The sequence below is a fragment of the Vulpes lagopus genome, chromosome 11 (genome assembly GCF_018345385.1).
Source record: "Vulpes lagopus strain Blue_001 chromosome 11, ASM1834538v1, whole genome shotgun sequence".
Lineage (NCBI taxonomy): Eukaryota > Metazoa > Chordata > Mammalia > Carnivora > Canidae > Vulpes > Vulpes lagopus.
This window is the reverse complement of record NC_054834.1, coordinates 58,679,647-58,696,704: the sequence shown is the minus strand read 5'-3', so window position 1 is coordinate 58,696,704 and position 17,058 is coordinate 58,679,647. Positions and strand designations below refer to the sequence as shown.

At 37.1% G+C, this 17,058-nt stretch overlaps 1 protein-coding gene across 1 annotated transcript in view; it reads right to left on the bottom strand.

Moving 5' to 3' along the window:
* CSTF3 (cleavage stimulation factor subunit 3) overlaps positions 1-16,838 on the bottom strand; it is a 71,637-nt gene extending 54,799 nt beyond the window's left edge. Inside the window, exons 1-3 of the mRNA XM_041774302.1 lie at positions 16,634-16,838; positions 2,288-2,389; positions 2,071-2,166 (exon numbers count right to left, since the gene is read on the bottom strand). Coding sequence (XP_041630236.1) covers positions 2,071-2,166; positions 2,288-2,389; positions 16,634-16,660 — 225 coding nt within the window. The 5' untranslated portion in view covers positions 16,661-16,838. The remainder of the gene's footprint in view (positions 1-2,070; positions 2,167-2,287; positions 2,390-16,633) is intronic.
* Between the last annotated feature and the right edge of the window lie 220 nt (positions 16,839-17,058).

Genomic DNA, 17,058 nt, shown 5'->3' with positions numbered 1-17,058 from the left:
GAAAATAAAAAAAATAAAGAGCAAATCAAGAAAGAGAAAAACACAGTTCAGGATATGCATTTCTGAATCAGCAATTTAACATTTTAATTCCTAAACCAAAAATGTCAATTTTACAAAACACACATATAATAATTCTTTACCATTTCTTCTCAAAAGATGTTTTATACATACATTCATATTTGTGTGTGCATGAGAAAGAATTGCAAATATTATGAATTAAATATATCAGGCAACTGGCTAATAGCTCTGAAGTATTAAATGAGCCTGTTATTTAGACAATTTTCAGCCCCTTGAAATAACATCTAGTCTTAGAAATCTTTTTTAGAATGCAGTTGGTATTTTTAGCTAGGAAATGGAAGAAACAGACTTATTGTGTTCACACTCACAGAATGGAGTATCTAAAAGCCAATTTCAGTTTAACTTAAGCTTAATAAAATGCATGAATAAATACCCGAATATGAGAAATTTCTAAAACTAAAGCACTACTTCATTATACAAAAACTATTATGTATTAATTATGTTCATTTCTGATGAGTTTGCATATAAGCTAATGTGTTTTTGCAAAATCAAACTGGAATGCAGAACAAGTACAGGTGATCCAGGTTCCTTGCTTTAATGAGTATTACAAAGCAGCACTGGGTTCAGCATACTTCAGACAGGCCTACTCACTCACCTGGTGAATTCCACGCCAGTCTACTCTGATGATTAAATATATTAAGGAAAGAAATGGTCCCAAAGGATAACTGATGAAACCCTAAGGATATGGTCTTGGGTCAAAAGCACAACCAAACTCCATGTAAGGTACAGTCTCTCACACATACACACATACATACCACATACACAACCACACAAAAGATTTAACACACACACACAATGTTCCTGCTATTATCCAGTAATTCCCACCTACCCCCAAAGTAATATACTGTAAACTCTAGCACAAATATAGTTAAGTACACTGTAGCCTCAATTTAAACTGGCTGTTAGTTGGGTCCATTATGAGGAACACATCACAGGTGACACTGTGTTGTGCTGAAGTCTGTTTAGTACTACTAATGACTAAAGCCCTCTGAAGAGGTCCAAAACAGACCTATATATTATCGAATTCCAGTCATTATGGATAATGTTATGATGAGGCTGCAGTGTATTTATGTTGAGAATTTATATTACAAAATTAACATTCAAAATAAGAATACTTCGTAGTATAAGTTAAAAAGAAATGGATAGAATTTTCACTGTAATGTGGATATTATTCCCACCTCATCCCTTCCATTAATTCATAACCTGAAAGATGATTACCTGGTGCCACTGGTATCAACACATTAATGCTTTATTATCATCTTGACTGCTAGTTCCAGTTGTCAAAAATGAACGTTTCCCTTTTTTCTAATCATAACAAGAATGAGGCCCTTACTCTTTAAAATAAACATGCCTAACTTAAAATTTCAAGTTAGAAAGCAAGAAAAAAAAAATATCAAAGTATCATTGGGTAAATTATGATTACACAGATTTGAATCACGTTAGCTTATTCCTGAATAATGTAAACTTTATCCTATTAAAAAACCTTATCTTTAAATTATCAAAATGCTTACATTTATTGACAAACCATGCATTTTCACAAAATTAAAACTTGAAATAATTTTTTATCTAACATGTTTCATTCCACCACTCAATATACCCTATGAAACTAACATTTCTGTATTTTCTTATAATACCATATTAGTTTGTAAGTAGGAATAAAAAGAAAATGAGTTCTAAATAAATGACACAGGAGGCAATAAATTGACACATGACAAGTAAATAAAAGGCTAAAGCACTCCAATACCATTGAAACTGTTTTAATGTTGTTGCAACTCCAAAATGCAACAATCATCAGCTTGTAAAGACCCAAATTTCAAAAATTCATTTTAATTACTCCTTCAAACCTATATTACAAAATAAAGGCAAGAGACATTTAAATCCTCCTTGTCCTGGTTGTGCTATCTAATGTTCCTAACTTGTTTTCTATCACTCTAGTGTATGCTGCAATTCCCATCAGATGCTATATAAGAAAAAATAAAATAAAATATTAACCTCTGCTTCAATGTATAGTTTCCAGAATCTGCCAGAACTGGGGAACTGGGCAACAAGGCGTTCATAAGTCTTCCGTGCTTTGTCTATAGGTTGATTCTAAAATTGAAAACCAATAAACAGCATTTACAATGTTAGGATTATGAAATATTATTTACTGCAGAACCAAGTAGTGTGATTGGACCCATAGAGAAGGAAATGTAATCCTATATCACTAAACCTGTGCCTCTCGAATGAGAATGCTCCAAGCGTCAAGGTCATATGGATTCTCTTCTAATTTCTTTTCGGCTTTCTTCACCTTCTCTGGGACATACTCAGCTGCCTGTAGGAAAGAAAAATAAGGAACTGATGTTACGGTTTTAAAAGTTTCATGCCTAATTTAATCCAAGCACAAGTTATCAGTCCCCAGTACAAAGCATAAAAATGTACTCTTACAAAAGAGGCCTGCACTTTCTACAATCTATGTATATGTTATCATTTAAGTCACTTGCATAAAAACAGAATTTAGTGATCACATACTTTTAAAAGCCATTATTAAACAAACCCACTTTTTATATTAAATATTATAGAGCAGCCATTCTCAAACTCTGTGGTCTCAGGACCTCTTTTATATTCTTAAAAATTACTGAGTATGCCAAAGAGCTTTTGCTTAAGCAATTATTTCAGTATTTACTATATTACAAATTAAAACTGACAAAAATGTTATTTTTCAGGTACAATAAAAATAAATTTACACGTTAACATAACTTTTATAAGAAATAAATTTACAAATTCAGTGAGAAGAAGATCCTTATTTTGTATATTTGCCAATCTGCTTAGTGTCTGGTTTTCAAAAAATGTAGCTGGATTTTTGTATCTGCTTCTGTATTCAATCTGCTGTGATATCATATCATGTAAAAATTCCACTGTACTACTCTGAGAGATTAAGAATGAAAGGGTAAAAAAAAGTATCTTAAATTTATTATGAAACAGTATGAACTCACAGATCCTCTGAAAGTCTTAGGGAACCTCCCGGGTCCCTGGACCAATTTTGAGAAACACTGCTATAGAGCATTCATCCTGAGCCACAAAAGAAAAAGCATGAAATGATATGTAAAGTTTTTTTTGATGTAAAAGTTTTAAAAATATGAATCACAAATTGTATATATAGTATCATTAAAACTAATACAAATTTACAGTAAGAGATTTCTAAGACTGTACTAAAATGTTTAGTGGTCATGTGTGGGTGATAGTTTTATTTTTATTAAAGATACAATCTTAAAAAAAGTGATGCCTAAAATAGCTAGCACCTGAGGCAAAAATACAAGTACTACTTCTCAAATCATTGTTCAGAATACCACTGTGTGCCACAAAAAGAAAGCAATGTTCAAAGAAGTCAGATAAAAGTGTTTCGTCTTTTTACAGGACTTCTTAAAATCTATAATCTGACAATACACAATATTCAAGAGGAGATAAGAGAAGGAAACACTGCCCCTAACAGCTCCCCCCTCCCCAGTGGCAATTAACATCTCACAGAAAAATGTCAAAAATCCAACTGGGAAAAATATTTTAGACATAGGTTTAGGAAAACAAATATACCCGGGAGAAATCTATTCTTCTTTGGAATAAATTGTTATCTACCACAGGTAAAAGTATGTTTTGTAATTTTGTACGAAACTTTTCTAAAACACAAGCTCTAAAATCTAAGAGCTCTACAAGTAGGTTAGCTCAAGAAACTAAAACTAGGGAAATTTATTAAAGGAGGACTGCTGGCCCCAACCATATATTAAAACCCAAAATGACATGGCAAAATGGTTTGATAATGGTTCATGAATCAATGGTTCATGATGGTTCAGAAAGAGAATGATCTACGGAAAATGAACAAAGGAAGGTGTTATTTCAAATCAGAATGGTGGCTTATTCGACGTATGGTGTTAGAATAACTGCAGTCAACTTTGCTAAGATAAAATTGAATTCCTATTTTACCCTTTCTAGCAAAGTAAATTTCGGATAAAGGCCTAAAACAAACAAAAAAGATCTAGAGGGAAATACATTGAAATGGATCTTTGCATAGAAAATTGTCAGAAACCTCTGAAAAAAATACACTTAATTCAGTTTTAATTGTGCATGAAAGTATTATAATCAAAATCAGAAGACAAACCTAAAAAATATCCAACATATTTGGCAGAGTACTAAATTTATTAATGTACAGTAAATAAAAGACCAGAAACTCAAAAAGAAAATGGGCTAAGTACTGGAGTTCATAGAAAAGGAAGTTAACAATTACCTTTATATATTCAAAGGAAATACAAATGTAAACCATAAAACAGAGATCCAAAGTGGTTTTTTTTTTTTTTTAAGATTTTATTTATTCATGAGAGACACAGAGAGAGAGGCAGAGACACAGGCAGAGGGAGAAGCAGGCTCCATGCAGGGAGCCAGATGTGGGACTCCATCCCGGGACCCCAGGACCATGCCCTGAGTCAAAAGCAGGCGCCAAACCACTGAGCCACCCAGGGATCCCCTCAAACTGTTTCATAACCAACACTGCACTAGCGAGGATAAATAAAAACATTCTCACATTGTTATGGGGGCAAGTAGTAATTTGATCAAAATTTAATACGAATGTCTGATTGTAAATTCCACTTCTGGCAACTTCTCCTACTGCATACATGCACAGAGATGTGCACTGAAGAACAGTATTTAAATAATGACACCATGGGCGCCCAGGTGGCTCAGTGGTTTAGCACCGCCTTTGGCCCAGGGCCTGATCCTGGAATCCTGAAATGGAGTCCCACATCTGGCTCCCTGCATGGAGCCTGCTTCGCTCTGCCTGTGTCTCTGTCTCTCTCTGTCTCTCATGAGAAATAAATAAAATCTTTAAAAATAAATAAGTAATGACACCTAAAAACTAAATAAAGGAATTTTTAGTCACTTAAAAAAAAAACCAGCAGGGCAAGTCTATAGATAGCAACATGGAACTATCTCCATAATTTTGGGCGTAAAAAAAATTGTACATGAGCTGGGGGAGACAGAGAGAGACTCCCAGAAACACACACTTACTTTATAATATAAACTCTTCTACTGTTTGAATTTTTACTATTCACCTGAGAAAATATTTGCTCGGTGCCTAATAGTGCCACACATTGCTGACGGGACACTTGGGATACAACAAAATAAAGACTTCTCCTTTCAAAGAGTTTACTTCTTGAAAAAACAATTTTTTGAATGAAACTAGGATCTTATAAGATACCAACTATGAAATCTTAATGATAAGAAATGATATAGGAACTTCAAATCAGGAACTAAAAAACAGCTAACCTATACCTGAATTGCTTTAATCAATGCTAACTAGTGTTGTGTTTCAAAGCAGTCGGATGGGAGGTCTATTCACTCAAGAGCCAATTGCTGAGTATTAGCCTACCACATCAGATAACAGATACCATAATCTAAAAGAACAGAGAAGACTCAAAAGATAGCATCTAATATTCAACCACAAAATCACAGCAAAAAGTATAAATAAATGTCTCCTTGCTACATAAAATAAGGCATTCCTTTAGTGATTCTCAACCCTGACAGCACTTTAGAATCACCTGGGAGAAAAGAGATTTAAAAAAGATGCTCAAGCCCCAAGTCATAGATCAATTAAATCAGAACCTCTAGTAACAGACCTGAATCATCACCACTTTTATTTTTTTTAATCATTATTTGCTTTAAAAACTCCCCAGATGGTTCTAATGTCAGCCTCAGTCAAAAACTTTAGCTCTCCAAGGGTTTCCTAACCCTTTTTGGTGCCCCACCAAGTCTACTAAAGCCTATGGGCTCTTTCTCAGAATAATAATGTTTTTATTTACCCTTCATTTTTTTTTTTAAAGTAAGTTCTACGTCATATGTAGAGCCTGAACTCACAACCCCGAGATCAAGAGATCACATGCTCTATTGACTGGGCCAGCCTGGAGCCCCTCTCAGAATAATGTTCTTTTTTTTTTTTTTCCAGAATAATGTTCTTAAATACATTACAAACTATGTATTGTACACAATATACACAAACTATGAGATAGTGTACAAAATACACAAACTATGAGAGACTTCAAAGGAAACCAATTATATTGAAATGTAATCACTAAAATATTTTTAAACAAAGTTTTACACAATAATACATAACACATTAAATAACAGGATCTAGTAATGAGTCTAATGATAAGGACAATATTTGTAGTAATATTTATAACCAGTTACAGCTGTTGCTAATGCTGCTAGTGTGGTTTCTTGCCTACATTCATAATAGAAGGAAAAGCTCAATTTTAGAGATTAGTAAAAAAAAAAAAAAAAAAAAAAAAAAAACACACACACACAATTTATTTTCCCCATCAAACTTCATAGAACCCCTAAAATTCTAACCAGACACCACAGGGATGGGGTTACAATGCACCTAAGAACCCATGCAAAGGATGGAGAACAGATGTAAAAAAACAAAAACAAAAACCCAGCTATTGAGCATCTCCTAGATCAGGCATTAATCACTCCTTGTTAAGTAATAACTCCATTTCATAATAAGAAATATAATTAAATTATATGAATCTTCTCAATGTCCAGTTAGAAATCTGACAGAACCACGGCTCAGCTCTTTTCAGAATCTGTTATACCCCTACATATTTTCCTCTTGTCAAGGATGTAAGTTCGTGAAACAATCTACATAGATAATTCTCAATCGAGTGCATTAATTAACAAGGAAACTAACCAGAATGGCCAAGAATACACTCTGGTAGTTATTGGCCACATTTAACTCCTACAATAAAAAGTCATTCATCATGATGAACCAGGCGGGTAGCCAACAGCATACTTCTGTTCTCTTGCCTGGGCATATTTCTATAGGGCAAAGGAAATTTGAAGTTTACTAGTATTCCACAAGACACTGGACCTCCATAAGGAATGGCACTGTATTACTATTTCCTAAATTTATTCCAGATCAGAGGAATAGGTTACTTTAAGAAAATTTAGGACAAGTTTCCAGTGCTCATTTGAAATGGAATGAGGTCGAAACTGTGCTTAGTATCGCAAAAGAACAACTATCCTATGGTTATAAATCCCCAAAACTTATTACAAGAAGAAATTATATCAAAAATCCAGCTTTTGCCTTTGGAATAAACTTTAATCCCATTATCATTCTTTTTAAGATTTTATTTGAGAGAAAGAGACAGAAAAAGGGGTGCAGAGGGAGAGAGAGAAGCAGACTCCCCACTGAGCAGGAAGCCTGATGCTGTGGACCTGAACATCATGACCTGAGCCAAAGGCAGAGGCCTCCCCATTACCATTCTTTAGGGAATTTTTTAAAAAATACTTTATTTTTTATTAAAAAAATAATTTTTATTTTTATTTATTTATTTTATATTCATGAGAGACACAGAGAAAGAGAGAGAGGCAGAGACACAGGCGGAGGGAGAAGCAGGCTCCATGCGCTGGGAGCCTGATGTGGGATTCGATCCCGGGTCTCCAGGATCGCGCCCTGGGCCAAAGGCAGGTGCCAAACAGCAGAGCCACCCAGGGATCCCTAAAAACAACTTTTAAGGTTCAGGTATCTTCAACTCTTACATGGTTTGCAAGCTTCATTTACATAAAAATCACGTATGGTACTTGTTTCAAATGAAGATCTCAGTCTCAGAGTCTGACATTAAGTTGTACACACACATACTTGTATAAATCACCTCAGTGATTATGATTCAATAGACATGGACTCCATTTGGAGAAACACTACTTAATCGAACTGTTCTGTAAATGTATTTTCAAAATGAAAAATAAAGTGGCAACAGACCTAAGTCATTCCATTTTTTTTCCCTAAAACATTTTTTTTTTAAGATTTTGTTTATGCCTTTAAATACCATATACAAATCACTCATCTCAAGTATACAATTCACAATAAATTTTTAAAAAACATGTAATCACCCAACAAGAACCATACTAATAGTCATCACCATTTCCCAATCCCCTACCCCCGAGGAACCACCAAAACTTTCAGTCTCCAGGGTGTGCAGGTATTTAATGTCAGTTGTATCACACAATATGTGCTGTTTCTGGCTTTTACTTTGCATGTTTCCAAGGTTCAAGTTTCATCATGTTTCGGTACTTTTCTCTTCAATGCCAAATAATATTCCATTGTATGGATAGATAATCCCACATTTTGTTTATCCACTGATGGATATTTGGATTGTTTCCAGTTTCTCAGTGGAGATCATTTTGTGTTTTCATACATGTATACACCTCAGGTAAACTGCTAGGTCACAAGGGAATTCTATTTTTAACGTTTTGAAGAACTGTCAGACTGTTTTCTAAAGTGACTGAACCATTTTATATTCCGACCAACGGTATTTTAGGAGGGTTCCAATTTCTCCACATCCTTGCTAACACTTGTGTTTTGATGAGAGAGAGGCAGACATAGGCAGAGAGAGAAGCAGGCTCCATGCGCTGGGAGCCTGATGTGGGATTCGATCCCGGGTCTCCAGGATCGCGCCCTGGGCCAAAGGCAGGTGCCAAACAGCAGAGCCACCCAGGGATCCCTAAAAACAACTTTTAAGGTTCAGGTATCTTCAACTCTTACATGGTTTGCAAGCTTCATTTACATAAAAATCACGTATGGTACTTGTTTCAAATGAAGATCTCAGTCTCAGAGTCTGACATTAAGTTGTACACACACATACTTGTATAAATCACCTCAGTGATTATGATTCAATAGACATGGACTCCATTTGGAGAAACACTACTTAATCGAACTGTTCTGTAAATGTATTTTCAAAATGAAAAATAAAGTGGCAACAGACCTAAGTCATTCCATTTTTTTTCCCTAAAACATTTTTTTTTTAAGATTTTGTTTATTTATTTATGAGAGACAGAGAGAGGCAGACATAGGCAGAGAGAGAAGCAGGCTCCATGCGCTGGGAGCCTGATGTGGGATTCGATCCCGGGTCTCCAGGATCGCGCCCTGGGCCAAAGGCAGGTGCCAAACAGCAGAGCCACCCAGGGATCCCTAAAAACAACTTTTAAGGTTCAGGTATCTTCAACTCTTACATGGTTTGCAAGCTTCATTTACATAAAAATCACGTATGGTACTTGTTTCAAATGAAGATCTCAGTCTCAGAGTCTGACATTAAGTTGTACACACACATACTTGTATAAATCACCTCAGTGATTATGATTCAATAGACCATGGACTCCATTTGGAGAAACACTACTTAATCGAACTGTTCTGTAAATGTATTTTCAAAATGAAAAATAAAGTGGCAACAGACCTAAGTCATTCCATTTTTTTTCCCTAAAACATTTTTTTTTTAAGATTTTGTTTATTTATTTATGATAGTCATACAGAGAGAAAGAGAGAGAGGCAGAAACACAGGAGGAGGGAGAAGCAGGCTCCATGCCGGGAGCTTTTTTAATTTATTTATGATAGTCATACAGAGAGAAAGAGAGAGGCAGAGACGCAGGCGGAGGGAGAAGCAGGCTCCATGCGCTGGGAGCCTGATGTGGGATTCGATCCCGGGTCTCCAGGATCGCGCCCTGGGCCAAAGGCAGGCGCCAAACCGCTGCGCCACCCAGGGATCCCTAAAAACAACTTTTAAGGTTCAGGTATCTTCAACTCTTACATGGTTTGCAAGCTTCATTTACATAAAAATCACGTATGGTACTTGTTTCAAATGAAGATCTCAGTCTCAGAGTCTGACATTAAGTTGTACACACACATACTTGTATAAATCACCTCAGTGATTATGATTCAATAGACCATGGACTCCATTTGGAGAAACACTACTTAATCGAACTGTTCTGTAAATGTATTTTTCAAAATGAAAAATAAAGTGGCAACAGACCTAAGTCATTCCATTTTTTTCCCTAAAACATTTTTTTTTTTAAGATTTTGTTTATTTATTTATGAGAGACAGAGAGAGGCAGACATAGGCAGAGAGAGAAGCAGGCTCCATGCAGGGAGTTCAATGTGGGACTCGATCCTGGTACTCCAGGACCACACCCTGGGCTGAAGGCAGGCACTAAACCGCTGAGCCACCCAGGTTTCCCTCCCTAAAACATTAATAAAGCTGCATAAACTATACTATCTATGTGAAGTCTTAAGTCTCCCTTGGTAGATAACCTTTATTCAAAATTAAAAATAGACTAGAGTAGCACTTTGCAAGATTATCTGCAAGTAGTAACTGAGACGATTCATATGCCTAGAGAATAAACCCTTTAGTTTATGTGACAGGTGACATTAGGACTGAATGCCAGCTTAGTTCTGTATTCCTTTAGAGTGCAAAAGAACTCTACCAGATTTTTTTTTTTGTAAATGAATCTGAGTATGTATCCTGCATATAATCTCTTCAACCCTTCTAGAAACTAAAAAATCTATTAAACATGTAAACAATCAAAACTTAAGAAAAAACAGGTTAAAGATTGTTGGTCCAAATAATGGTACTTATCATATTTGCTTATTAAATGTTTATTCATTCGCTAGGAAACAAATAGATGCAAACTACAAATAAAGACCAAAGTCTTTTAGAATTCAAAAAAATGTGGCTTTAGACCAAAAGTAGCCAACGTATTAATTCACTAGATAAACTAAGTAAAACACTGGAAAAACATCAATTTGGACACAGTGTTGTCCTCCTTAGCTTTATTCGTTCGGTATTTATGGATTATGAATTATCCATTAATCTAAAAATTTGCTAACTTAAATCCTTTTTTCATCAATTCTCACAGCATTACCAACTATTCAGTAAAACAAAAAAACTCAAATTCACACCTAGGTCTGGCCTAAACAGAAAAGATTTAGAGATAATGGCAGAAAAGCTTAAAGCTATGAACTGTTTTTGGCAATTATCCACTTAATAGGTACAAACATCCCCCTTTTTTAAAAGATTGATTTATTTATTTACTTATTTATTTATTTGTGTGTGTGTGTGTGTGTGTGTGTGGTGGGTGAGAGAGAGAGAAAGAGAGAGAGAGAGAGGCAGAAACACAGGAGGAGGGAGAAGCAGGCTCCATGCCGGGAGCCCAACGCGGGACTCATCCCAGAACTCCAGGATCATGCCCTGGGCCAAAGGCAGGTGCCAAACAGCAGAGCCACCCAGGGATCCCCAATAGGTACAAACATCTTAACATGTATTTTGCAATTCTGGAAAGTCTACATGGGATGTAAACTGTATTCTCTGAAACTCCTATATTATCACTAAAGGAATGCAATCTCTCTTAACACAGCACCTTTCTATTGTACTTCTAAAGAAAATCAATACTCATATAAATACAGATCAATCTCTTAGGAACAGTTATTGCCAACTAGTGTATTCTACATGGTCGAAAAAATAACGATAAAAATGAACTCAATTTTGGCTGCCCCAAATTGTTACACCAAGTATCACAACAGAAGGAGAAAAAGTAGGAAAGAATATTACAAAAAAATTGTTAAAAACAGAAAAAATAACTGGGCCCAAAGAACACATCGTCTAATACTTGGTCCTTCCCCTCCCCAAAATCCATATTGGCTTTAAAATTTTTTTGGCACTACCATTACCTTTTAACTGCTAGTAAGCACTAATGGTTACCCAACAAAATCCTAAATCAAGTTTCAGGTTTCAACACCATATGTGTTTCATCTTTCATTCATCTTTCATCTTAAGAAGTACATAGCAGAGAACATTTTTCATTATTTTCCATAACGTCCCAAACTTATTTTTGACCAAAAGACAATGATGATTTATGGCTGCAAGTTCCTCTCTTTAAGAACTACGGGTAATTAAGCTTCTTCAAGTCATGCGAATTTTCCAAAGTGAGGATCATTTTGTTTGTATTATAGGTCTTCCTAATCCTAGGGGAAGTTATATTGTTTTATTAATGAGTGCAGAGGGATGCCTAGGTGGCTCAGCGGTTGAGCATCTGCCTTCCGCTCAGGGCATGATCCCGGGATCTGGGATCGAATCCCATTATCAGGCTCCTTGTGGGGAGCCTGCTTCTCCCTCTGCCTACGTCTCTGCCTCTCTCTCTGTGCCTCTCATAAATAAATAAAATCCTTTAAAAAAAGAGTGCAGAAACAGAATTTTAGGGATTTAAAGGTTCCTAAGAACAGGCCTGGCTGAACACATTTTTCTCTCTCTTCATATCTAATAAAGCTTTAGAAACCCTCCACTCTTACGCCCAGAATATTTTATTTTGTCCTCCAAAATTAAATTCTATGGGAATTTGTAATGTATGGCATAGAGCCTAAATGCAAAATTCATCCATTCATTTACTGTACATCTTTAAATGTCAAAACAGAATTTCCAAGATTCCTAGATGCAAGGAAAACAGCAGTCCCTTCAATTCAGGTCTAAACCCTAGTGAAGCAACTCCAAAGAGCTAAATGCTGTAGGGGTACTGCACAAGGTAAAATGGAGCTTAAAAAGAATGAGATCAAAAGTTGAACCAAGCAGTAAAACACAAATATGACAAAAATATAGCCATAATTCCACACAGGAACTAAATGTGTTTTCATTAGGGAAGTGAAGGGGAACTTACAAGCACAGTTTTGTCACCACTGAACTGGCAAAAACAGTAATCAAGAATACCCTTGAAAACTGGCAAGGTAATTTAAATAGCTCTCTATTGAAAATGGAACTTCCTCACAAAAGCTTAAAACGGCGGGGGGGGGGGGGGGGGGCACAACAATAAACCTTAGATAGTGATCCTACTTGTTCAAAATCATTTCCCCCTTCTAGAAGGCACAAATCTAAATTTCAATACCAAGAAAGCAATAGCCATATATATATTTTAATAACAAATTTAAGATATAACCAGGTTTATTCAACAAACTTTGAGCTTCAACTGCTAAAAGGCTAAAAGAAATCCACACTTCCTATCTTGCCAGATTCTTTGTCCATCACATCCTTTGGTATCTTTCCAAAGCGAATGCACCACCATTCAGAGTGGCTTTGGTTTCTTTGTTTGCTTTTACTATTCTTTAGTATCATTTAGTCTTTTTCTTGTCTATCATTTCAGCTCATTTTAGGTACCCTGTTCCTCTAAATATTCAATGACTAAAAGGTTACTGAGGGATCCACCATCAACCCACAGAATACTAACTGCAAAAGGAAAAATAATCCTTCATGATGAAGAAACCTAGCAGTCATCACCCCACCCCAAGGCAAACTAGTGGATTCATTTTTTTAACCATGTCACTCTTGAAGGTGTAATCTAATTACTATTGAAGGTGTATCTATTACTATCAGTTAAAGTTGAATAAACCAATATCTGGGATTTGCTGGGAAATAATGAGGATGGGGAGAGCAAGTGAAAAGTATGGGGAAAAAACAAGGTCAGCTATCAGTTAAAGCTCTATGATAAGAACATCATACATTAAAAAAAAAAGAACATACATTATACTATTTCTTCGTTTTTTACATGTTTGAAATCATTACAAAATTAAAGAAAAGATTATATGATAATGACACTGTTGATAATCAGACATCAAAAACTGTCTTTTAGGTTGATGGAGGAAAGATACAGGAGACACCATAAAGGTTAAGACAAGTTAAGCATCCAAAAGAAAAATAACCATCGCTTACTTGCTTACTTTTTAAACACTAGATACAGAGAAACCCATGAATCCACAGTGATCTCCTTTTAAAAGAGAAAGGAAAATGGGGCACCTGGGTGGCTCAGTTAAGCATCTGACTCTTGGTTTCTGCTCAGGTCACGATCTCAGGGTCCTGAGATTCACTTCCAACTCTGCTGGAGTCAGCTTGAGATTCTTTCCTCCTCCCTTTGCTCCCCCCACCCCGCCCACTTGCATGGGCTCTCTAAATTTAAAAAAATCTTTAAAAAAAATAGGGGGGTTAAGGGGGTGCCTGGTGGCTCCGTCAGTTAATAATGGTCTGCCTTTCACTCAGGTCATGATTTCAGAATCCTAGATCAAGCCTCATGTCAACCTTCCCTGCTTAGCAGAGTCTGCTTCTCCCTCTCCTCCCTGCTTGTGCTCTCTCTCAAATAAATAAAATGTTTGAAAATAAATAATTTTTTAAAAGGAGAAAGGAGGGATCCCTGGGTGGCTCAGCGGTTTAGCGCCGCCTTCGGCTCAGGGGGTGATCCTGGAGTCCCCGATCAAGCTCCCTGCAAGGAGCCTTTTTCCCTCCCTCTGCCTGTGTCTCTGCCTCTCTCCCTCTCTGTGTCTCTCATGAATAAATAAAATCTTTACAAAAAGAATATTTGAAAAAAAAATGGAGAAAGGAAAAAAAATTCTTTACAGAAAAACATGAGCAAGTCAGTAAAAACAGAATAGAATTTTTAACATCACCATTTGCCACCTCCAAAGTAATAACTGATTCAACTGACACATAACTAGTTTAAAAAAGCTATTGAGGAATACAAAGCCACAGATTACTAACTGCAGAGAAAATAATCCTTCACAATGAAGAAACCCAGCAATCATCTCCCTACCCAAATAATCGAACTTAACCATCATTAATAGTGGAACAACCTAGCATGAAGTGCCTTTCCATGTAACATCATACCATTCCACCCAAAAATATTGAACTCAAATATTATCAAAGCTCTCTCAGTTTAGACCTAACCAACCACAAAGTTTTCAGGAAATAACAAAAGATGGAGGGACGAGTTAAATGATACCACATACACAAAAATCAAATCAACTCAGAAAATGAGAAGTTTTATTAGAAAATTGTCTTGGGATTCTGCAGACAAGTCCCTGGGAAAAGGGGGGAAGGAGAACTATTCAAGAGACAAAACTAATGAGGCATGTAAACCCAGATTAGATTCTGATAAGAGAAAAGAAAAAGAGAAAAACCCTATGAATCATATTCTTGGGACAACTGGGGAAATGTGAACAGGAACCAAGCTTTAGAAATGATAGGTTAAACTATTAATTTTTTTAGGTGAGAAAATGGTATGGTTATATAACTGCATCAATGTCCTTAAATAAAAGAATGATGAAATATAAGGGCCTGAAATATGTCTCGACTTACTTTCAAATAAATCTGCATGCAGAGATAAAACAAGTTTGGAAAAACAGTTAACAGTTATTGATTATAGGTTAAGAACTGTATTGCAGGCATTCATTTCACTTTTAACTTTTCTCTACGTACTAAGTTTCCTTTGCACGGTAAAACTTTTTTTTTTTCATGTAAATTTTCACCACCATCCCCTTCCATTCAAAACACGAGAGTTCTGAAATATTCAAAGTCATGACATTTCATTTCAGTGTCCTTATAATTTCAGAAAAATTTTGGAACTAACAAAAAGTTCTGGAAACTTTCAATGAAACCTTAGGACGTTACTCCTAAAGTTTCAAGTGACAAAATAGGACTTCATCTCAGAATAACCATAGGTATACATACATAAGCAGATGTGATATAATGATTTTGAGACTGGAGATTTTGCTTTCCTGGGCATCTAGACACCATGTAAAATGTTAACAAGGTTTCGGTCAACGAGCAAACACAAAATTCAATTTAGCAAGCTCTCCCGACGTGACATTTACAGTCTCCAGACTACTCAAGAGGAACTGCAACTTTGGCCTCTGTCAACCTCCAAGAACAGCCTCTACCTTCTAAGCTGGGGACTTAAAAAACAAAAACCTAAGTGTAGTTCGTTACCGTGGCAACAGGGAATTTCAGGAAATTGAGACTCTGCAGGCTAGCGGGCCTCCATTTTAAAAAACTATTTACCTAAACATTCCAGGACTTAAATCGAAAAGCAAACTGACTGACATCTTTCATGAAGTATCAGTTTCCTCCTTCAAACTAAGAGGCAAAAATACTACTCTACAAAATTCTGAATAAAGAGCCAAACACCCTCAATCGTTTCGCTAAGTACCTGAATTTTAAAAATGCTTGTAGATCATTTACGTCCAGTACTAAAGGAGACGTTTTTATTTGAAGGGGCCAAAAAAAAAAAAAAAAAAAGACCTCTCGTTTTCCGATTTATCAAATGCTGCAATTTGGATCGCTTGAAAAACGAAAATGAAAATGCGGACAGGGGGAGGGAAAAAAAAAAGGTATCAGGAGAAAGCTACACAATCCCCAAATCTCAGCATTAACCACGGCTCTTTTTTTTTCCTACACTGCTTCCGGCTTCATTCGCTCTGGCGAAGAGACCATTTCTCCAGACGAGTTTCACCTCACATTATTTCGCAAAACTGGTCACCTCTCTGGGGGCATATCGGAAGGGGGGGGGGGGCAGAGGAAACACCGTCAAGTTTTTTTCGAAAACGGAGGCCACACGTTCAAAGTGGTTGATCCTCAACCACCCTAATGCCAAAACAAAAATGGTTATTAAAAGAAGGAATCCCCCAGGAGTAGTCCCATAAACCTCAACAGGACGAAGCAGCTTCCTATTGTCTAAAGCAAGTGTTCGCGTTAACGCCTCAGAGAAGCCAAAACAAGAATTTCACGTCTCCGTCAGCTCTCGCTCCCCCGTTCCCACCATTTCCGCTGAACCCCGTCCTCCGGGTTCCTCAGACCCCAATTCCCTCCTCAGGCGAACATGGCTGGAGCACCCGGACCGACACAGACGTGGAGAGAAGAGGTCGCCACGAGGCCCCACCACTCTCTTTCCTCACCTGCTCCGGGGCTCCGTCTCCTGACATGGCCTCAGCTGACTAGAAAGGGAGAGCTGGCCCGCGATGCGAAGCTAGAAAGGAAAAATTAAACTAAAAACCACCCCAAACCAGTAAAGTTACCCCCGGCCCGGCGGAGCCAGACAGCCAACGCGAATCGCCACCGCCCACTCAGATATGAATTAAAATGGCTGCGCCCCTGCCGGACGAGGAGAGGGGTGTGGCTTCGGCATTAACTTCCGGGGCGATGGGCGGAGCTAAGATCCCGACGCGCCGGTTTGCTCGGCCGCGCGGATGCGGGGAGGAACGCCGAGGTGGGCGCAGCGCCTGCGCTGACGTCACGACGCCGGGCTCCGGGCGCTGTTGCTGAGCTGGCTGCAACCGGCTGGGAGGCGGGAAACTGTTTACCCTGCAGGCTCGCGCGCCTT